At 74.3% G+C, this 21,196-nt stretch overlaps 1 protein-coding gene across 5 annotated transcripts; it reads left to right on the top strand.

Moving 5' to 3' along the window:
• The first annotated feature begins 3,102 nt into the window (after nt 1-3,102).
• NFIX (nuclear factor I X) lies at nt 3,103-20,144 on the top strand. 5 transcript variants are annotated; one of them, XM_063318971.1, is made up of 9 exons: nt 3,103-3,338; nt 11,199-11,730; nt 15,227-15,289; nt 15,530-15,604; nt 15,819-15,939; nt 16,366-16,499; nt 16,897-17,019; nt 17,385-17,551; nt 20,038-20,140. In XM_063318971.1, the coding sequence occupies exons 1-9, from the start codon at nt 3,312-3,314 to the stop codon at nt 20,107-20,109; spliced, it is 1,314 nt and encodes a 437-aa protein (XP_063175041.1). In that variant the 5' UTR covers nt 3,103-3,311; the 3' UTR covers nt 20,110-20,140. The 5 variants fall into 5 exon arrangements, with proteins under 5 accessions (XP_063175041.1, XP_063175038.1, XP_063175040.1 ...); XM_063318968.1 differs by having other exon boundaries at nt 3,180-3,338; nt 17,492-17,551; nt 20,038-20,144; XM_063318966.1 differs by lacking the exon at nt 3,103-3,338 and adding an exon at nt 9,974-10,126.
• Nucleotides 20,145-21,196: the final 1,052 nt, after the last annotated feature.

Below are 21,196 nucleotides of genomic sequence, written 5' to 3' on the forward strand. Positions count from 1 at the left end.
GGGAGGTGAGGGGCGGGGCAAGGGGGCGGGGCACCACGGTGCGGGCGGGCCCGATGGCGGGGAGGGCTCCTAACGCGGCGGGGGGAGCCCGGGGGGGGGACGGGACCCCAAATCAGTGTTTTGCGGGGGGGCGCTCCCCTCCGCCCTCCCCCAAACCGCCGCCCCTCCCCCGTGTTGGGGGGGGGCGGGCGTTGGGCTCAGCGCGGGTTCCCCTCCCCCCCCCCCGGACCCCCCCCCCCGCCCCGTTTCCAGCCTCCGCCAAACCCCGGGGCCGCTGCCAAGGGCCCGGCGCCGTTAACCCCTCCCTGCCCGCCCCCGGGACCCCCCCCCGGGACGCCCAGCAGCCCCCGGGCGCCAGGGTCCCCTGCTGGGGGCGGGGGGGGGGCGGTGGCTGACGGGCAAAGCCGGGGGGGGGGCGGCCGGACGCCGGGGTCCGCTCCCCGCCTGGGCCCCACGGGGCGGCCGGGGGCCCCCGGACGGCTGGGTCCGCTCCCCCCGCCCCGACAACCCCCCCCCGGCTCTGGCTGGGAGCTGCCGGGGGCCCGGGGCGGGGGGGGGGGGGGGGAAGGGGGGGCCCTAATGGCTTCCAGGCCTCGGCAGCCGGTGAAAACCCGCCGCTAAGCAGAGCCAAAATCCCCTGAAATCGCCCCAAAACGTTCCCCAGGCCTCCCCTGGCGCCCGGCCCCCGCTGCAGCCCCCAGCCCGCCCCCCCCCCGCCATATGGGGGACCCAGGTGGACCCCCCCGGCCCTCCCGCCCCCCCCCACAGTGAACCCAGGGCCCCCCTAAACCCTGCCAAGGGGAGGGGCTGGAAACCAGGCCGTTTTGGGGCAGTTTTGCCCGATTTTGGGGCCTCTGCGGTTCCTCCGCTCCCGTCTTTGTCCTTCCCTGCCCCCGAGACCCGCCCCCCAGCCCCCCATTTAGCCCCCAGGGGGTGCATTTTTCACACAACCCCCCCCCCAAGTTGCTCCTGCGCAGCCTCGGGGCGGGGGGGGGGGGGGGGGGGGGCAGCCCGGACCCTCAGGTCCCCCCGTCCCACGCGTGTCCCCGGGGCTGGCAGGTGCCGTTGCCGCGGTGTCGGCGCCCGTCCCGGCGGGTCAGGGCACGTCGTGGCGTGTCGTGGCGTGTCGTGGCGTGTCAGGGCGCGCTGTCGCGTGTCGGGGCGTCGCCGCGTGTGTGTGTCGGCGCGTGCGGGCGCCGTCCGTGTCCCCCCCCCCCGTCGTCGTCGTCCCCCCATGCCCAGTGCCATCTGCGTCCCCAGCCGGTCGCGGCGGCACATCTGGCGCTGGCGGCCCCCGAGCAGCTGGTGGGGACGTGGCGGGGGGGGGACACACACACACACACGACAGGGACATGACGCGGGGGGAGAAATCGGTGGGCCCCGTGTGACACGCGCCGGCTGCACACGCGTGTGCGCGGGGACACGGGGGTGCTGGACGCCTGGGTCCCCTCCAGCCATGGGGACCCCCCCCCCCCCCCCAGCTCCCCGGTCCCCATTTCTCCCCTCCCCGCGCCTGGGGGGGGGGGGGCCGGGGTCTTTGTGGAGCCGCGTGTCCCCCCCCACGTCCCTGCAGGGTGGCAGCGCGTCGTCCCCCCCGCCATGTGGCATCGGGCCCAGCGTGGGGGAGGGCCACAGCTGTGCCCACCCTCCCCTCCCCCACCCGCGGGGGGACCCGGGTGTCTGGGGGGGGGGGACGACGCTGAGGCCTCCTCACCCCCCCCCCCCCCCCCCCCCAACAACGACCCCTTGGGTCCCCTCCAGCCGCCCAGGGACGCCCGGTGACATCCGGGGCACCCCAAGGCCTCGTGGCACCGCGGCAGTGACGGTGGCGCCGGCAGCGAAGGGGTGACGGTGGCGGTGCCAGCGCTGGCACCGTGCGGTGACAGATGGCAGAGGGACGAGGCTGCAGCCGGAATGACAGATGAGGCTGCCACCGCCGCCGTCACCGCCACTGCCATCGCCACTGTCACCGTCACCCACACCGCTGCGGCACCGTCATCGGCGCTGCCACTGTCACGACACGGTCACCGGCACTGTCACTGTCATGGCACTGTCACTGTCACCGCCGCAGCCACCGCCGTCGGCGCTGGCACTGTCACGGCGCTGTCACTGGCAGTGTCACCTCCAGCCAGCACTGTCGCCGGCACCGCCACAGCCACCGCTGCTGGCGCTGCCACCGCTGCTGTCACGGCACGGTCACTGCAGCGGTCACCGTGCCATGCTGCCTCTCTCCCTGCTGCCACCGCTGTCACAGCCACCACCAGCACTGCCACCGCTGCTGCCACTGTCACCGGTGGGGACCCACAGCAGCCCCTGGGCCCTCCCGCCGGGTCCCTGCGCCGGGGGGGGGCACGCGGGGACAGGGCACAGCCAGGGCAGGTGGGGACCCGTGTCCCCCCTGTGTCTCTCCTCTGCCTCCCCGTGTCCCCTCATGTCCCCCCCACGTCCTCCTGTGTGCCACCTGTGTCCTTCCCCTGCCCCCCCTGTGTCCCCCCGTGTGCCTCCATGCCCCTTGTGTCCCCTCATGTCACTCCCGTGTGTCCCCGTGTCCCCCTCCTGTGCCCCCTGTGTCCCCCCGTATCTTCCCATGCCCCCCGCCTTGTCTCCCTGTGTCCCCCCCGTGTCCCCCCATGTCCGCCTGTGTCCCCCCTGTGTCCCCCCTGTCTCCCTCCTGTGTCCCCCCATGTCCCTCCCGTGTCCCCCTTGTATTCCCCCCCCGGTGTCCCTCCCTGTCTCTCCCCCCCTGTGTCCCCTCGTGTGCCCCCCGTGTCCCCCCGTATCTTCCCATGCCCCCCGCCGTGTCTCCCTGTGTCCCCGTCTGTCCCCCCCCATGACCCCCGTGTCCCCCCGTGTCCCCCCTGTCTCCCTCCCGTGTCCCCCCCGTGTCTCCCTTGTATCCCCCCCCCCGGCGTCCCTCCCCGTCTCTCCCCCCCGGTGTCCCCCCGTGTCCCCCGGTGTCCCCCGGTGTCCCCCCGTTCCCTCCGGCCGGGGGGCGTGTCCCGGGGCAGAGGGGGCGGGGCTCCACCGCGAGTGGGCGTGGCCGAGGGCGTTCGGGGGAAGCGCGCCCGGTGGGCGTGGCCCGGCGGAGGGGGCGTGGCCCGGCGGAGGGGGCGTGGCCCGGCGGGGGGGGGCGTGGCCCGCGCGGCGCTTCCCGCGGCAAAAGTGCGGCGGGCGCCAACTTCGGGCAAACTTTCCCCGCGCGCCGCCGGTACCGGCACCCCCGGACCCGGGACCCCCCCCGGACCCCCGGAACCCCCCGCCCTCATCCCCGCGCCCCCCCGCCATGCCCCGCCGCGGCTGACACCGCCGCCATGTACTCCCCGTACTGCCTCACCCAGGTACGGCCGGGGACGGGGGGGGCGGGGGGGGCCGGTAACGGGAGGGAGGCGGGGGGGGGGGGCGTCCGGTAAAGGCGGAGTCTGTAAAGGAGGGTCCGGTCCCAGGGGTCCGGTGTCGGTTTCGCTGCGCGCCGCGAATGGCGGCGCCCCCCCCCCCCCCCCCGAAATGGGGGTGCAGTGGGTGGGGGGTGCGACCCCTCCCCGGTTGCCGGTACCGGGCGGGCGGCGACTCCGCTTCCTCCGCCGGCACCGGGGCCCCGGGTCAGCGCCGGGGCCGCTCCCGGTGCGCGGCTGCCCGGGGAGGGGGGGGGCGGGGCTGGACCGGTCGGGGGCCGCTACGTCCCGGAGCGACCCCGGTGGGATCCCCGGTGCGGGTGGCCCCGGTTGTGCCCGTCCCAGTGCGGAGGGGAGCTCGGTCACCGAGCTCGGCAGCGCCCCCGAGCCCCCCCGACTCTGTCCCGGTGCCGCCGCGAAGCCATGTCCCGCGGCGGGGGGAGCCGGGGTCACCCGCGGGGGCCGGGGGTGGGGGGTGTTTGCCCCACGGGAGGTTTTGCCCGCGGAGCCCCCGCGGGATGGGGCCGTCGGTGCCCCCGGGGGGGAGGTTTGTGCCTGTGGGTGCCGCCGGGACGGGCTGAAACCCGGCCCCGACCGGGAGGTTTGGCCCCGAGGACCGTAGGAGGGGCTCGGGGGGCCTGTGGGGGCCACCCCGTCTTGGGGGGGATCATTGGGGTGTCGCGGGGGGCCGTGGGGAGGGGGGATGTGGGTCCTGGGCGGCGTCTGGGGGGGTCCCTGGGGAGGCACGACGTCGGGCGCTGGGTGGGGGGCATGTCATGGGGGTCCCTATGGGGGTTCCTATGGGGGTCCCTGTGTCCCCCCCCCATGCTGGGATCCCCCCAGGGTCCCGCCGTGATTGCTTGGGCGGCCCGTCCTCCCCCGCCGGGCGTTGCTGCTCCCCCCCCCCCCCACCACCGTTGCCCTTTTCTCCCGCTTTTCGGGGCGGTTTTGGCGGCCAGTTGCGTCTGGGCCGGCAGCCAGCGGCGCTTCTCGCAGCTTCGGCGCCCGCCCTGCACACGCGTGTGCACGCGCCAGCAACACGCCACTGCACATGCGTGTGCCCCTGCCCGCACACGCCAGCAACGCGGCCCGCAAACCCGCCTGCCCCTGCCAGCGCACACGCGTGTGCTCCCCCTGCACACGCAGCCGCACCCGCTGTCGCACGCGCTGCTGCGTGCGCACACAGGGTCGCACGCCGCACACGCGTGTGCTCGCTGGTGCACGTACGTGGCTGCACTCCGCACGCCCGCGGGCTCGCGCTGCGCACACGTGTGGGCACACATGTAGACGATGCGGGTCTCGGCGTGTGCTGGCACCGCACGCTCACACGTGTGTGCTCCCCTCTTGCCCCCCCCCTTCTCCCTTTTGAGCCGTTTCTGGGCAGTTTTGGGCCGATGCCACCGTCACGTCCCCTCCCCCCAGGCTCCGGCGCACGCAGGATCCGGCTGCTGCGTCCAGCCGTGGGCACCTATAGCGGCACCTATAGCAGCACGTATAACGGCACCTATAGCGGCAGCTCCGCCGCCGGGCCCTGGCGTGGGCTGTGCCTCCTCTGGCGCCAGCGCAGGACCCTTCTCCGTCCCCCTATAGCCGGTGTCCCCTATAGCCGGTGTCCCCTATAGCCGGTGTCCCCGGCGTCGTCTCCTCTCTACGCGCCGTAACCTGCAGCCTCCACCGTCAAACCCTGCGGCCGCACGCGTGGCCCCCACGGGGATGCAGCCCCCCCCGGGTCCCGCATTGGGCTCCAGCCGTCGGTGCTGCGGATGCTTACGGGGTCCCTCTCCGTGTCCCCTCGGGGTCCGTTCCTCCCCCCCCCCCCCCCCAGGTTCCCCCTGCCCCAGACCGGACCCTGGGGGACGTAGCGCTGCCTGGGAGCAACGTCGCCGTTTCCCTCGCTGTCGCGACATCACCGTCACTGTCACCACCTGCGCGACCCCTGGGGCGGAGCAGGGGCACCCGTGGGACCAACCCTGCCGCGCCAAATGCCCCCGTGGCCGTTTCCCCTCCAAAGCACAGGGGAAAACACACCGTCCCCTCCTTCCCCCCACAGCCCCCCCGTGCCCCCACAGCCGCTACAGGGAGAGCAGCCCGCGCCACGCCGGAGGGGACGAGGGGGCTGCGTGCGCCCAGACCCTGTAGCCCCTGCCCTGGGAGGGGGTGGGGGGCAATGGCCACGGCAAGATGAGCGTCACCGGCCCCCGCAGCCCTGTGGCGCAGGCGGGTGCCGTGGGCAGAGCCGGTGCCAGGGGATGCCGTGTTGGTGACAGGTTAGGATGTGGCACAAGGGTTGGGGGGGGACAACGGGAAGGGCAGGAGGTGCCCCAACACCCCCCCAAATTGAGCGTGTGTGCCCCATAGCCAGCCCCTATGGCCCCTATAGGGCCCGTCGAGGAGCGGGGCGGCGCGCGGGGCACCGTTAGACTGCAGGGTCCGGGGCGTGAACACGTATGTGATGGGGCGCAGGTGTCCGTGACGGGGAGAGAGGACGCGCGTGTGTCACTGGGGGGCTGGGGGCACATGTATGTAACGGGGGCGGGGGGGGGGCATGTGCCCTGCACGCGCGAACAACACGTGTGCGGGCAGCAGTGCACACGTGGCAGCCTGTGCAGCGTGCGCGCAACACGTGTGTGCGATGCACGCCCCCCCTCCCCCCACACACACGCACTGCCTGCGCTGCCTCCTGGCGTGCCACACGTGTGTGCAAGGTGCAGCGCACGCGTGTGCTGGCGTGCGAGGCGTGTGCCAGGACCCCGCGCCCCACACGGGGCCGCGCCGACGGCTGATGCAATCGGTGCGGGGGAGGCACCGCCCGCACCCCCCACCTCCCCCCCGTCCTTTCCCCGCCACGTGCGAGGCCGTGCGAGGGGCGCCCGGGGCTGTGCGAGGCGCCCGGGGGCAGGCGACACGCGTGTGGCTGCGTGTGCGTGGCGTGGGGTGCGTGTTCGCACCCTGCTGTGCCGTGTGCCGGGCGGGTGCGTGGTCCCTGCGCACGCACGACGCGCCGTGTGCGCTGCCGCCGCCGCCGCCGCGCCCCCGTATTGCGGCGTTGCGGGTCCCCCTCTTTGTGTGTGTGTGTGTCCCCCCACCCCCATGTCCCCCCCATCCGCGGGGCTGTGCTGGCGGCATCAATAATGGAGGAGCCCTTGGCCAGGCCAGGGGGGGTCCAGGGGGGGCCCTGAATTATTGATGGGCCACAAAAAGCTTTCTTGGACGCGGCAGCACCGCGGGGTCCCCCCCGGCCCGGCCTGGCAGGGGGCCACGGGGGGGGGGGGCCGGAACGCCTGGGTCCGCTCTAGGGAGGAGGGAGCGGGTCTGGGGCGGGGGGGGGGGCAGCCTGAGCGCCTGGGTCCGTCCCCCCCCCACCGGCTGGTGAATGTTGGGGGGGGGCGGGGGCATGCCTGGGTCTGTTGGTGCCAAACTGCGTCGTCCCCGCGCGCTGCGGCATCGTGTCGAGCCACTGCGGCACGTTGTGTGTGTGTGTGTGTGTGTGTGTGTGTGTGTGTGTGTGCCCCCCCCCAGCCTTGGTCCCTGTGACCGGTCCCCCCTCCGGCCCCCCCAGCACAGCCCGGACGCCGGGGTCCCCCTCCCCAGCTCCGCTGCGTGGGGAAGGGGGGGACACACACACGACACCCGAGTCCCCTCGAGCCGCCGGGACGGCTGGGTCCTCCACGTGGCCGCGGGCAGGGAGCAGGCGGCTCCCTCCGCTCCGCCCGGACGCCTGGGACCCCCCCCCCCAACGCCTGCGACCCCCCAAACGCCTGGAACACCCCCCCCTCGGATGCCCGAGTCCATCCCGCCAGGACCCTCCGGCACGTTCTCTCCGAGGCCGCCCGGACGCCCGCGTCCTGCCGGCTCCCGGCCCGGTGACGGGGTCCCTCGTGGCTGCGCCCCCCCCCCCCCCCAGCCCCCTGCCCTCCATCCCCCTCCCGGGGGTCCTGAACACCCCTCGCTCGCCCCCTGCCTGGGCCGCCCCCCCCCCCCCCAGCTCCCCGCACGGGAGGGTCTTGGCAGCGGCGTCAGGGGCCGCCGGGGGGATTTTTGGCGGCAATTCCGGCTGTTTCGGGCTGTTTTCTCTCGCGGCGAAGCCGAGGGCCGGGGGGAGCTGGCAGCGGCGCGGGAGGGCGGGCGCTGCCGGGGCGGTGTGGGGGGGAGAAAGGGGGGTGTGGGGGGGTGGGATTTTAATTTTTTTTTTCTTTTCTCTTTTTTTTTTTTTTTTTCCCCCCCCCCCTCTTTTCTGTTTTTTCTGGGCTTTTCCCTCCCGATCCGGCGCCGCCCCCCCCCCCCCCCACCGCCGCCACCGCCGCCGCGCTGGCGCTTTGCCGGGCGCTCGCAGCTGCGGACGCGGCGACGTGGCTTCGCCCGAGACTGCGGCTCAATGCGGGGCCGGCGCAGCCAATGGCAGCCCGGCGGCACCGCGGCCGGACCCCCCCTCGGCGCGGACCCCGGCAGACGGGGGGGGACCCAGGCCTCGGCCAGGGACCCCAGCATCCGGGTGGACCCCGGCGGACGGGACTCTAGATCCTTCCGTGGCCTCCCCGTGCCGGGGACGCAGGCGTCCGGGAGGGGACCCAGGCGTTCGGGCGGGCCCGACCTGGTGGCTCTTTGTCTTCGCCGGTGGTGGGGGGGACACGACCCAGGCATTCGGGCCACCGACCTCCCCCCTCTGCTGGCCCGACTCGCCCCAGCGCCCTCCCCGTGGCGCGGAGGGGACCCGGGTGTCCCCCCCCGGCCCCGTGCCCACGCCGGGGCTGGCCCGCCCGGACGCCCGGGTCCGCTGCGGCTGGATGGGAGGGGGCTGTGGGGCGGAGGGGGCCCGGACACCTAGGTGTCCCCCCCCCGTGGGGGTCTGGGGGTGCCGTCAGCGGAGCCGTTGTGTGCAAACGGCGACCCCTCGTGCGAATGGCGACCCCTCGTGCGAATGGCGACCCCTGGTGCGACCCCCTCAGGGGAAGGGGGGGCGTCAAGAGCCCGTCTTCTCTCCCCCCCCCGCAGCCGGCGCCGCGTCCCATTTCACGGGTTTTTCAAAGGAAAAACGGGGCAGGAAGGGGGCGGGGGCCGGGGCGCGACGCCATGCACAGCCCCCACCCGCCTGCTGCGGTTTTGGGGCGAAAGCCGTGAGGTTTGGGGCTGGGGAGGCACGCGGCCACCGATGCGTGGGAGCCTCTGCCCAGCCACGCTGCCGAAAAGCCCAAATTTTGGTTTTTTGTTTTTTTTTTTCTTCACACAGAGGGAATTAATTATGAAGGGGGGGGGGGTTGGCTCCAAGCGCCGCATCGGGGATTTGGGGGCAGAAACGGAGGTTTTTGGGCCGTTCCGTGCTGGGGCTGCTGCGGGGCTGGGGAAAGCAGCCAAAATCCGGGGCCTTCCCAGGGTGTGCCTGGAGGGGGGGGCGGGGAACAGACGGGGACGGGACCCCCGCGTCCTCGCTCGACCCCCCCTTGCACGAGGGTCTGCGTGCAGTGACCCCCGGCACGGCTTTTGGTTGCAGATCCCTGGGTTTCGGCCGAGCTGCCCGGGGGGGGGGGCTCAGCACCCCCATTGCGCCCAGTGTCCCCCCGCCCCAGACCAGTGTGTGTCATCCCCCCCCCCACCATGTCCCCGTCCCCCGCCATGTGTCCCGTCCCGTCCGCCCGCCCCCCCCCCCCCCAGATTTCCCATCCCCCTGCCATGTTTCTGTCCCTCTCCGTGTGTCCCCCCCGCCCCGCCGTGTCCCCGTCCCCCTCCGTGTGTCCCCCCCGCCGTCTCCCCCTCCGTGTCCCCCCCCAGTGTCCCTGTCCCCCGCCATCTCTGTGTCCCCCCCCAGTGTCCCCGTCCCCCTCCGCGTCCCCCGTCCCCCCCCCCGCCGTGTCCCCGTCCCCCTCCGTGTGTCCCCCCCCCCAGTGTCCCTGTCCCCCGCCATCTCCCCGTCCCCCTCTGTGTCCCCCCCCCCGCAGTGTCCCCGTCCCCCCCGTGTCCCCCGTCCCCCCCCACCGCCGTGTCCCCCTCCAGTGTTCCCGTCCCCCCCCCCCGCCGTGTCCCCGTCCCCCTCCGTGTCCCCCCCCAGTGTCCCTGTCCCCCGCCATCTCCCCGTCCCCCTCTGTGTCCCCCCCCCCGCAGTGTCCCCGTGTCCCCCGTGTCCCCCGTCCCCCCCCACCGCCGTGTCCCCCCCCAGTGTCCCCGTCCCCCTCCGTGTCCCCCGTCCCCCCCCCCCGCCGTGTCCCCGTCCCCCTCCGTGTCCCTCCCCCGCCCCCCCGCCGTGTCCCGGCCCCGAACTCCACCGCCCCCCCCCCGGCCCCGCCCCCCCCGGCCCAGCCAATGGGGCGGCCGCTCCCCCCGCGCGCTGCGCTCCCATTGGCCGCCGCCGCGCCGGTCCCGGTGCCAAAAGGGGCCGCGGCGGCTCCGCGCGCTCCGCGCCCGGCGGCGGCGGCGGCGGCTCCGGCTGCGGCTCCGCGGCGGCTCCGGGACCCCCCGACCGGGACCCTCCCCCCCCCTCATCCTCCGCCCCGGGACCCGCGCTGTCCCGGCACCTGGGACACCCCCCCCCCCACCACCTCCCGGTAACCGGGACTCCCGGTACCCGAGCGCCCCCCCCGCCCCCCGCAGTGTCCGCCCCCCGGACCCGCCCCCCCCACCCCCCCGGTAGCCCCCCGTTAACCCCTTCCCCGGTAGCGCCCCGTCCCCGTCTGTCGCCCCCGGTTCTGCCCCGGCGGGGCCCGACTGGCAGCTGCCCACGGCCGGGATGAGCCGCCGCGATGGTACGGACCGGGACGGGACGGGACGGGACCGGCGGCTCCGGGGACGGGGACCGGGAACAGGCGCTGGTGGCACCGGGGATCGCGACGGGCAGCGGGATGGGGACCGGGCACCGGCGGCACCAGCGAGCAGGGACAGGGGACGGGCACCGGTGGCGCCGGCAGCGGGGACGGGGGACGGGAGGTGGCACTGGGGACAGGGACTGATGGGGACGGGGATGGTGGCGCCGGGGACGGGGCTGGCAGCGTGGACCGGCAGGGGACGGGAACCGGGTGGGTGGTTTGGGGACATGCCCGGGGCAGCCGAGCCCCGACGGCAGCGGGAGCGTCACCGGGGATGGACGGGGACGTGGCTGTGGCAACACCGGAGACGGAGATGGGGCTGTGGTGACACCGGGGACAGGGTCTGAACCTGAGCAGCGCCAGGGGGGTCGTGGGGCTGAGCCGCCCCCGGGCTGGGGACATGGGAGCACCACACTGGCACCGGGGACGGGGACTGATGGGGATGGGGACGGTGGCACCGGGGACGGGGACGGATGGGGGTGGTGGCACTGGGGAAGGTGCTGGCAGCAGGGACCGATGCTGGTCCCCGCAGCCGGTTGGGCACCGGGAGCCTGGGATGGTCCCCAGTGCAGGGCGGGGGTGTCCCCGAGGGTCCCCTGTGCGGGATGAGGGTGTCCCTAGTGTCCCTTGTGCAGGGCCGGGTGTCCCCAGGGGTCCCCAGCGCAGGACAGGAGTGTCCCCAGGGCAGGACAGGGGTGTCCCTGGGGGTCCCCTGTGCAGGGTGGGGGTGTCACTGAGGGTCCCCTGTGCAGGACAGGAGCGTCCCCGAGCGCAGGATGTGGCTGTGCCTGGGGATGCTCCCCCAGGGACCCCCCTGCGGCGGGACGGAGCCGTGCCCAGGGACGCTCCTGCTCAGTGGGATGGGACCGTCCCCTCCCGGGACCCCCCTACACGGGATGGGATGGGATGGGATGGGATGGGATGGGATGGGGGAGGTTCCCCCGTGAGCTGCCGGGGGCCGCGAATGCCCGCCCCACGGCTGCCGCCCCACTGATGCCGCCCTGCCCCACAGGATGAGTTCCACCCCTTCATCGAGGCGCTGCTGCCCCACGTCCGGGCCTTCTCCTACACCTGGTTCAACCTGCAGGCCCGCAAGCGCAAGTACTTCAAGAAGCACGAGAAGCGGATGTCGAAGGAGGAGGAACGGGCCGTCAAGGACGAGCTGCTGGGCGAGAAGCCCGAGGTCAAGCAGAAATGGGCCTCGCGCCTCCTGGCCAAGCTGCGCAAGGACATCCGGCCCGAGTGCCGCGAGGACTTCGTCCTCTCCGTCACCGGCAAGAAGGCGCCGTGCTGCGTCCTCTCCAACCCCGACCAGAAGGGCAAGATCCGCCGCATCGACTGCCTGCGCCAGGCCGACAAGGTGTGGCGGCTGGACCTGGTGATGGTCATCCTCTTCAAGGGGGTGCCGCTGGAGAGCACCGACGGCGAGCGCCTGGCCAAGGCCCCCCAGTGTGCCAGCCCCGGCCTCTGCGTCCAGCCCCACCACATCGGCGTCACCATCAAGGAGCTCGACCTCTACCTGGCCTATTTCGTCCACGCGCCCGGTGAGTGACGACGGTGACGGGATGGCGGGGGCTGAGCCGGGGCTGCCAGCGCCGATGGAGGGAGACTCCCAGCTGTGCCCCCCCCCTCCCCGGTTCCAAGGGGGTCCTGTGGCCACCAGAGGGGTCCTGGGGCCACCAGCCCCGCGTGATGCCCCGCTGGCACCCGCAGCCCCAGAGGGATCCTGTACCGGGGCTCGCCGGAGTGATGCCGGTGGCTCCGTGCAGCTCCCCCTGCCCCCCCCTCGACCCACGGCCCCGGCTGGGGGTTGCCGGCCCCCGCCTGCCTCGCACAAAGCCGCGCCGTGTGCCAAAGCCACGCCGTGTGCTGCGCGCTGTGCCAGGCGCTGCACCGGGAGCTGCGCGCCGAGTCGCGCCGGGTGCCGAGCCGGGCACCGGACCCAGCCCCGGGCTCTGCCGAGCACCGAGCCGTGCACCGGGCTACGCCGTGCCGAGCACCGAGCCGTGCCGAGCACCGGGCTCTGCCGAGCACCGAGCCGTGCACCGGGCTACGCCGTGCCGAGCACCGAGCCGTGCTGAGCACCGGGCTCTGCCGTTCCAAGCACCGAGCCGTGCACCGGGCTACGCCGTGCCGAGCACCGAGCCGTGCTGAGCACCGGGCTCTGCCGTTCCAAGCACTGAGCCGTGCACCAGGCTACGCCGTGCCGAGCACCGGGCTCTGCCGAGCACCGGGCTCTGCCGTTCCAAGCACCGAGCTGTGCCGTACCGTGCCACGGGCCGGGCTCCTGGTGGATGCCTTGACGCCGGTGTGCGACAGGCGCCCTCCCCTCGTGCCCGCGGGGCACCAGCAGCGCACACGCGTGTGCCACCGGGGACGTGCATGTGCCGGGGGGGGAACAGGGGCTGAGGGGGGGGAACCCCAGCCTGGCTGCCCGCTCCTGCCTTTGCTGCTGGGGTTGGGGTGGGGGGGGCGTGTGTGTAATTTTGGGTCTGGAGCGAGGGATTTTGGGTGCATTTACGGGTGCTGGGGGTCGGCTCCCGGGTGCCTGGGTCCTCGCTGGGGGGTGCCAGGACGCCTGGGTCCCTCGTGTGCCGCGGGGGGGTGAAGGCGGGAGCAGTTTGGGGGTGTATCCTGCCCCCTCCCCGGACAATCTCCCCCTCAGGCCCCTGTGCCAAATCTGGGCATGTCCACGGGGGGGGCCCTGCAGCCCCCCCCCCCGCCACACCCCCCCCCCCCCCCCCCCCCACACACACGCCCCCTCCCCTGCCCGGCTTGAGGGGGGGGGGGCTCAAATCCCCAACGCCGCTCCCGCCCGGCACCGCCAAAATGGCCCCGGTTGGCACCGTGCCCCCGTGCGCAGCACGAGGCCCCGTGCGCGGCCCCGGCCCCTGGTCCCCCCCCCGGCATCCCTCCTCACCCCCCACACACCCCCCTCCCCCCGCCAGGGGCCCTTTGGCTGCTGCGGGCCGGGGGGGGGGGCACAGTGCCAACCCCCCCCGCCACCCCCCCCCCCCCCCCCACGCGTAAGATGGCGGCGCCTGTTGGCACCCGAAACGCTCTGCGGCACCACAGCCCCACGGCAGGACCCTCCCGCGATGGGGACCCCCCTGTGCCATGGTGTGCCACCTCCCTGCCATAGCCCCCCCAGCCGCGATGGGGACCCCCTGTGCCATGGTCTGCCGCCCCCCCATGACAGGGACCCCCCAACCTGCCCCGGGGCCGCGCTCTGGTGCCCCCCCCAGCCCCCCGCCTGCCCTATGTTCGGGGTGTGCCCCGACACCGGCGTCCCTGTCCCTGCTGGGGGCTCCAGCCCCGTACCGGGGGGGTCCATCCTTGGGGGGGGGGACACGTACGTGTCTATAGGGGCCTGTGGGGCGCAGCTGGGTCTTGCGGAGGCACCCGTCGGCTCTGGGGTCTCACGGCGCAGGTGGAGCTCTGTGGGGTTCTGTGGGGCCCTGTAGGGCTCTGCGTGACCCCATGGGGCTCCACAGGGCTCTGCCCCCCCTCGGGGGCCCTGTGGGGCTCCAGGCGTGTCCGTGGGGCCCGTTAGGCCGCCAGCAGCTGTAGGGGTCCGCGTGGGTCGCGGGATCCATAGCGGCTGTGTGTGTGTTTGGGGGGGGGGGGGTCTGTGGGGGTGACGCGGTGGCTGCTGGCACCGCCCGGATGCCTGGGTGTCCCCCCCCCCCCCGGACGCCTGGGTCCGTGGGACGCAGGTGTGGGGGGAGGATCCTGGCGGGGGGGGTCGGGGCGCAGCTGCCCAACAGCACCTGAACCCCCCCCACCGGGGGACACGGGGCCGCCGTGGGGCCGGGGACCTGTAGGGATGCGGGGTCCGGCGCAGGGCTCAGTGGGGAAACTGAGGCACGGGCGGCGGCGGGGGGGTGTGGGGGGTGTGTCCTGAGACACCCCCCCCCAGGGACCCAGACGTCCGGGCCACCCCCTCCCTGCTCCCAGGAGCCAGCGACAGGTTCCAGGGGCCGCGGGAGCGTCCGGCACGTGGCCGCCACGTGCCCCCCCCCCGCCAAGGTCGCGACCCTGGCACGCGCCTTGCTGACCTCTGACCCCGCGGGGGCCAAAGAGGGGGAGGGGACCTGTCCTCCTGCCCCTCCCCCCCCCGCCCCCCCCCCCCCCGACGCCTGGGTCCCCGGGACTGGGGGATCAAGGGGAGCCCTGGGACCCTGGGGGGGGGGGGGGGGGGGTTGGGGGTGCTGGGGGGGGACCCAGGCATCAGGGACAGGGTGGGGGGGCAGGGGGATGGGACCCCCAGACGCCTGGGGTGGGGGGTGCTGGGGGGGGACCCAGGTGTCCAGGGCAGATGGGGTTTGCTGCCGGGGGGGGGGGGGACGACACAGACACAGGACCCAGGCTGTGAGGTGGGGGGGTGCTCGGGGGGTGGGGGGGGGGGGAACCCAGGCGTCCGGGCGCCCCCCCCCCCCCCCCCCCCCCCAACTCGGCTCAGACAATGGCTGCTTTGTTGGCGCTGCCCGTTGGCGGGGGGCCAGCGCATTCCTGGCCCCCGGCCCGGCCCCACGGCGGCCCCCCGGCTTCCCCCCCCCCACCACCATCCCCGGCCCGGCCCCCTGCCAGCCCTGGCCCCCCCCACGCCCCCCCACCCCCACCCCCTGCGGCTGCTGCATCCCCCCCCACCCCCCCATCACCCATCCAAGGGGCACCCAGACGCCTGGGTCCCCTCGGGGGGAGAGGGGGGGCACTCGGACGCCTGGGTCCTCTGTAGGGCGGGGGGTGCCCGGACGCCTGCGTCCCCCCCCGAGGATGGGGGGGGGGGGCGGGGGGCGCTCCCGGGCGCCGGGATCCCGGCAGACGTTCACCTCGGACGACCCCGCGGGAACAAGGGGCCCTTCAGTGCGGGGACCCCAGCGTCTGGGTACCCCCCCCCGGGTCCTGGGGGGGGAAAACCAGGCATCTGGGGACACACACACCCCGGTGTCCGGGGAGGGGGGACACCCCGGTGTCTGAGTCGGGGCGGGGGGGGGGGACACACCCTGGTGTCCGGGCCTGACCTTGTCTCTCCCGCAGACTCCGGACAATCCGACAGTTCGAACCCCCAGGGAGACGCGGACATCAAACCACTGCCCAACGGTGAGCCCCCGGTGCCCCCACCGCGGTCCCCTGAGCCCCCCCCCCCAGTGCCCCCCCATGGTCCCCTGGCCCTCTCCAGTGCCACCCCCGTCGTCTCTTAGTCCGCCCCCCACCATGCTCCCAGTGCCCCCCGTGCCCCCCAGTGCCTTCTGTCCCCATGGTCTCCCTGCCCCAGTCCCAGTACCGCCCCCCCCCGCCAGCGCGGCATCCCCCCATGTCCCCCATGTCCCTTGTCCCCAGGGCACCTGACCTTCCAGGACTGCTTCGTGACGTCGGGTGTCTGGAACGTGACGGAGCTGGTGAGGGTGTCCCAGAGTAAGTGGGGACACGGCGGGGGGGGGACACGGCGCGGGGGGTCGTTGTGGGGATGGGGGCAAGGGGAGGGAGGGGACGTGGGGGATGGGGGAACACGGGGGTGTTGTGGGGATGGGGGGAGGCGGGGGACATGGAGACATGGGGGACACGGGGGGTGGCTCGGGGCGGAGGGGGGGGTCCCGTGTGGGTCCTCCACCTCCCCCGTGTCCCCCAGCCCCTGTGGCGACGGCGTCGGGCCCCAACTTCTCGCTGGCCGACCTGGAGAGCCCGGGGGGCTACTACAACATCAGCCCCGTCGCCCTCGGCCGCCGGCCCCTGGGGCCCCCTGCCGCCAGGTACCCCGGGACCCCCACAACCCCCCGGGACCCCCATAACCCTTGGGACCCCCGTAACCCCCTGGGATCCCCCCAGGACCTCCATAACTCCCGGGACCCCTCTGGGACTCCTCCGGGACCCCCATAACCCCCTGGGATCCCCCAATAACCACCCCTTGGCCCCCCCTGGAGCCCCCCCATAACCACCCAGTAACCCCCCTGGGACACCCCCAGGACCTCCATAACTCCTGGGGACCCCCGTGGGACCCCCAATGCCCCCCCCTCCAAGCTGGGCACCCCCCAGGACTCCAGTACGTCCCTGTGTCCCCAGCGGGGGGATGGGGCTCCAGTTCTCAGTGGGTGACACCGCTTTGGGGGGGTGGGTGATGCCCCCATCGCTGGGAGGGGACACTCCCGTCCACGGAGGTGACACCCGTGTCCCCGCAGTGGCCCAAAGCGCCCCAAGGCGCTGGACGAGGGGGACCTGGAGGGTCCCGGGGACGACGTCTTCTACCCCGGGCCAGGGCGATCCCCAGCCCCCGGCAGCAGCCAGGGGCCCTGGGGGGGTGACGTTGACACCGGTGGGTGACATGGGGGGAGCAGGGGGGGCAGGGGGACGTGTGGATGTGGGAGGATGACAAGGGGGATGGGGGGGGGGGGGTCACAGGGTGTTCCTGGGGGTGGATGTGGCCATGGGTGGGTGACAAGAGGACATGGGGAGGGACATCGGGTAGAGGACACGGGGAGGGGCACGGGGAGGCAGGGGGCTCTTGGGGGGGGGAATACGGGGTGCAGGGCATTGGGGGAGCCGGGGGGGTTCCCTGAGCCGGCGGCGGGGGGGGTGGTCTGTGCCGGGAGGCCTGGGGGGACGCCGGGGTCTGGGAGGAGTCTGGGGGTCCAGGGGGGTCCCCAGGGGGCCGTGGAGCTGCTGGGGGTCCGGGTGCCCCCCCGACCCCCCCCCCCCCCCGGCCCCCCCAGGCCCGGCGGCGCTGAAGAAGTCGGGGAAGTTGGATTTCTGCAGCGCCCTGTCGGGGCACGGGGCCGCCCCCCGCATGGCCTTCGGCCACCACCCCCTGCCCGTCCTGGCCGGCGTCCGCCCCGGTGAGACCCCACCCCCCCGGGACCCCCATTCCCCCCCCCCCCCCCGGGCACCCCCTGCCTTCCCCCGGGACCCCCTGCACTGCCTCACCCCTCGACACCCCCTTCCGCCCCCCCCCCCCGCCCCCGGCTCCTTGGGACCCCCGCTCTGGAGGGGTCGGGGTGGCCTCGGACACCTGGGTCCCGCCTGGGGGGGCGGGATGAACACGGTGGGGGGTGCTGAAGGGAGGGGGGGTGGGATGTCCCTGGACACCGGGGTCCCGTCCCCATCCCCCCAAACACCTGGGTCCCGGGAGGGCTCTGGACCCTGGGTCCCGCGTCCCCGGATGCCGGGGTCCCGCGGCCGCCGGCGCTGAGGGTCCCTGCAGGCAGCCCGCGGGCCACCGCCTCGGCGCTGCACTTCCCGTCGGGGTCCCTCCTGCCCCAGTCGAGCCCCTACTTCGCCCACCCCACCATCCGCTACCACCACGGGCAGGACTCGCTCAAGGACTTCGTCCAGTTCGTCTGCGCCGACGGCGCCGCCCAGGGCCCCCAGGTGGGACGGGGGACACGGCGGGGATGGGGACACGGCGGGGATGGGGGACGCGGGACAGAGGGACGCTGCAGGGACGGGGGACAGGGGCCACGGTGACACTGCAGGGATGGGGTCTCTGCAGGGACAGGGTTTACGGGGACGCTGTGGGGACAGGGGACACGCAGGGGATGGGGGACACGGCGGGGACAGGGACGCTGCAGGGGTGTTGTGGGGACGGGGGCCGTGGGGACACTGCAGGGATGGGGGGCACTGCGGGGACAGGGATGGGTGACGCGGGGTCTCTGCAGGGACAGGAGTCATGGGGACGCTGCAGAGATTGTGGGGACAGGGACGGGGGCCATGGGGTCTCTGCAGGGACAGGGGACAGGGACACAGGGAAAAGGGGAACGTAGGGACACGGTGACGCGGGATGTGCAGATGTGGTGACGCTGCGGGGCGCTGGCCCCAGCCTGGGGCAGACACTGGTCCCAGTATGGGGTGGTCACTGGTCCCAGCCCGGGTTTCGGGGCTATCACGGGTCCCCGGCCGGGGCAGACGCTGGTCCCGGTCCAGCTCCCAGCCGTGGTCACTGGTCCCAGTCTGGCTCCCGGGGCTGTCACTGGTCCCAGTCTGGCTCCCGAGGGACCCGAGCAGCCGTGGGCGCCCCGGGGGGCGGGGCCTGTATGCAAATGACGTGCAGGAGGCGGGGCCTGTGCAGGATAGCTCTGTGGAGGAGGGGCTTGTATGCAAATTAGCACGGGGAGGCGGGGCCTGTGCAGGACAGGCCCCTGGAGGTGTGACCTGTATGCAAATGAGGGTCAGCAGGTGGAGCCTGTATGTAAATGAGGCTGCAGAGGCGGTGCCGGAGTGCAAAGAGGTGGGGCTTTATGCAAATGCAGGGGCAGGGGCGGGGCTGGTATGCAAATACAGACCAGGGGGCGGAGCCTGTGTGCAGATAAGCCCAGGCAGCCGGGCTGGCTGCAGGGAGGGGACAGGAGGGGGGGGACGGGGACCCCCACGCCGGGTCCCTCCCCCCGGGGAACCCCCCCCACGCCTACCCGCGCCATGGGCCATGGCCCCCGTGTCCCCCGTGTGCCACCCTGTGCCGCTGTGTCACCGCGCCGTCCCCACGCCCCCGCCCTGGGGGTCCCGGGCGTCCCGGGCGCCCGTCACCGTGTTCTCGTTGCAGCCGTGCGGGGCGCAGGGCCGGGCCGGGGGGGCTGCGGGGGCCCCCCTGGCCCGGCCCTTGCCCCTGCCCCCGCCGGAGCCCAAAGCCCCCAGCGGCCCCCAGGGCGGACCGCCCGCGGCACCCCGTAAGTCCCCGGCACCTGCGCCCCACTGCACCCCACTGCACCCCACTGCACCCGCAGCCGGGACCTGGGCCGTGGGGGGGGGGGGCAGGGGGACAGCTCTGGGGTGCAGGGGTGCAGCAGTGGGGTGCAATGGGGTGCAGGGGGGCAGAAATGGGGTGCAGCAATGGGGTGCACAGCAGTGGGGTACAGCAATGGGGTACAGCAGTGGGGTGCAATAGGGTGCAGGGGGGCAGCAGTGGGCGTAGGGATGCAGCAGTGGGGTGCCGGGGGGTGCAGGGAGGACAGCAGTGGGGTTCCATGGGGTGCAGTGGGATGCAGGGGTGCAGCAAAGGGGTGCACAGCAGTGGGGTGCAGCAGTGGGGTGCAATGGGGTGCAGTGGGGTGCAGGTGCCAGGAGGGACCTCGGGGGCCGGTGGCACAAGTGGCTGCAGTGGCCCTGGGGTGACCCGGCAGTGGCACAGGCAGGCACAGGATGGCACCGGTGACACGGGTGGCACCAAGGTGACACTGGGGGGGGGGGGGAAGGGGGGGAAGCAGGTGACAGAGGGTGACGGGGCTGACACGGGGGGGGGGGGGGGGGTGGTGTGACACGAGGTGACAGGGTGGCCCAGCCCGGCCCGGCTGCCCGTGCATCATCACCTCCTCCGCATCGTCATCGCTGTCACCGTCCCCCGTCACCGTCCCCCTGACCCCAGGCACGTCCGCTCCGTCCCCGCCGGCGCCTCATCCACCCCATTTTCAGTTCGTTTTTTTTCCCCTTCTCCATTTTTTCCCCCCCTTTTTTACCCCGTTTTCGGTGGAGGGGGCGGTTGATGGCGGGGAGGGGTGGGGGGGGCACAGGACACCTGGGCCCCTTGTGCCACCGGGGTCCAGGGCCCGGATGCCCGGGTCCCCTGCAGAGGCAGGGGGGCACCCAAATCGCTTGAATTTTCCTTCTCTCAGCTCCATCCTCGGGGGGTGGCGCGGGGGGAGAAGGGTGGGGGGGTCCCCACAGGTAAGTATAGATGGGGTGGTGGGGGGGGGGTGTCTCCCATGGCGGGGGGAGGGCACGCGGCGCAGGGCGCACGAGCACCGCCCCCGGCAGCGGCGGCCCCCCCACGGGGAGACGCCGGGCCCGTGCCCCGGGGTGCCGTCGCCACGCGTGTCCCGCGTGCCCCCGCGGCGCGGGCCGGGCTGAGCCCGCTCTCCCCGCAGCATTCGCAGCGTCAGGCGCCGCCGCTGCCCCCCGCCTTGTCGGCCTCGGACCCCGCGACGGCAACTTTCTGACCCTCCCCAGCAGCAGGTAAGGCCCCCCCGACCTCGGATGCCTGGGGGGGGGGGGGTGTGTGTGTCCCCCAGGCTCCTGGGTCCCCTCCCGAACACCTGGGACCCCCCCTCCCCACACGCCTGGGTCCCCTGCCAGGACACGCCCCAACGCCTGGGTCCCCGCCTGCCCCTCCCACTGCCGGCTAATTAGGCGGTTAATGAGCGGGGACCAAGACACCCCCCCCCCCCCTCTGCCCTGCCCTGCCCCTGCTGCCAAACTGGGAGGCACTGGGAGGGACTGGGACACACCCCTGCCCCCCCCCCGCATCGTGTGTGACCCGTCTGGTTGCCAGGGGCAACGAGACATGATGTCATTGCCAGGCGCTGGCAGGAACAATGGTGGGGTGGGGCCCTGCCACCCCCCCCCCCCCCCCAATAGCATCTCCATGGCAACCCTGTGCCACCCCCCCCCCCCCCCCCCCAGCCATGACCGTGGGCTGGGGGTCGCGACCCCCAGCGGGGTGCCCCATTGGCCCCCAGCACTGTGGCACGACGCCCGATTGGCTGCCTGCCCTGTGGCGCCGGCCCCGGATTGGCTGGCACCGGAGCAGGCCGCGGCGCAGGCTCGGAGCCAATGGGCTGGGGGAAAGGGGGGGGGGGAGGGCAGGGCTGGCAGCCAATGGGGGGCCTCGGCGGGCCAGCCAGGCGGTGCCTGATTGGCTGGCACGCACAGGCAGGAGGGGGAGGAGCCAGCAGGGGATTGGCTGGCACCATCCGGCCTTGGCAGGCAGCGGGCGCTGCGGCCCTCCCCATTGGCCGGGCCCGGTGGTGCGGTGGCCGGGCAGCCAATGGAGTGCCAGCGCCGCGCTCCCGGGCTTGGCACGCGGGGGTGGGCGGGGCGCCCGGGCGCCTGGGTCCCCCCTTCCCCCCCCCCCCCCCCCAGCGCCCGGGTCCGCCATGTGCCGGGCCTTGAGGCCGCGGCCGCCGCCCGGACGCCTGGGACCCCCCACGCTGCGGGCGGGGCCCAGGGGTGCGGATCAGTGGGGGGGGGGGGAGGCTGTGGGTGGGGGTGTCACCTCCCCCCCCCATCCCACCGACACCCCCCCCC

Source organism: Chroicocephalus ridibundus, chromosome 29, assembly GCF_963924245.1.
Source record: "Chroicocephalus ridibundus chromosome 29, bChrRid1.1, whole genome shotgun sequence".
NCBI classification, from domain to species: Eukaryota; Metazoa; Chordata; class Aves; order Charadriiformes; family Laridae; genus Chroicocephalus; species Chroicocephalus ridibundus.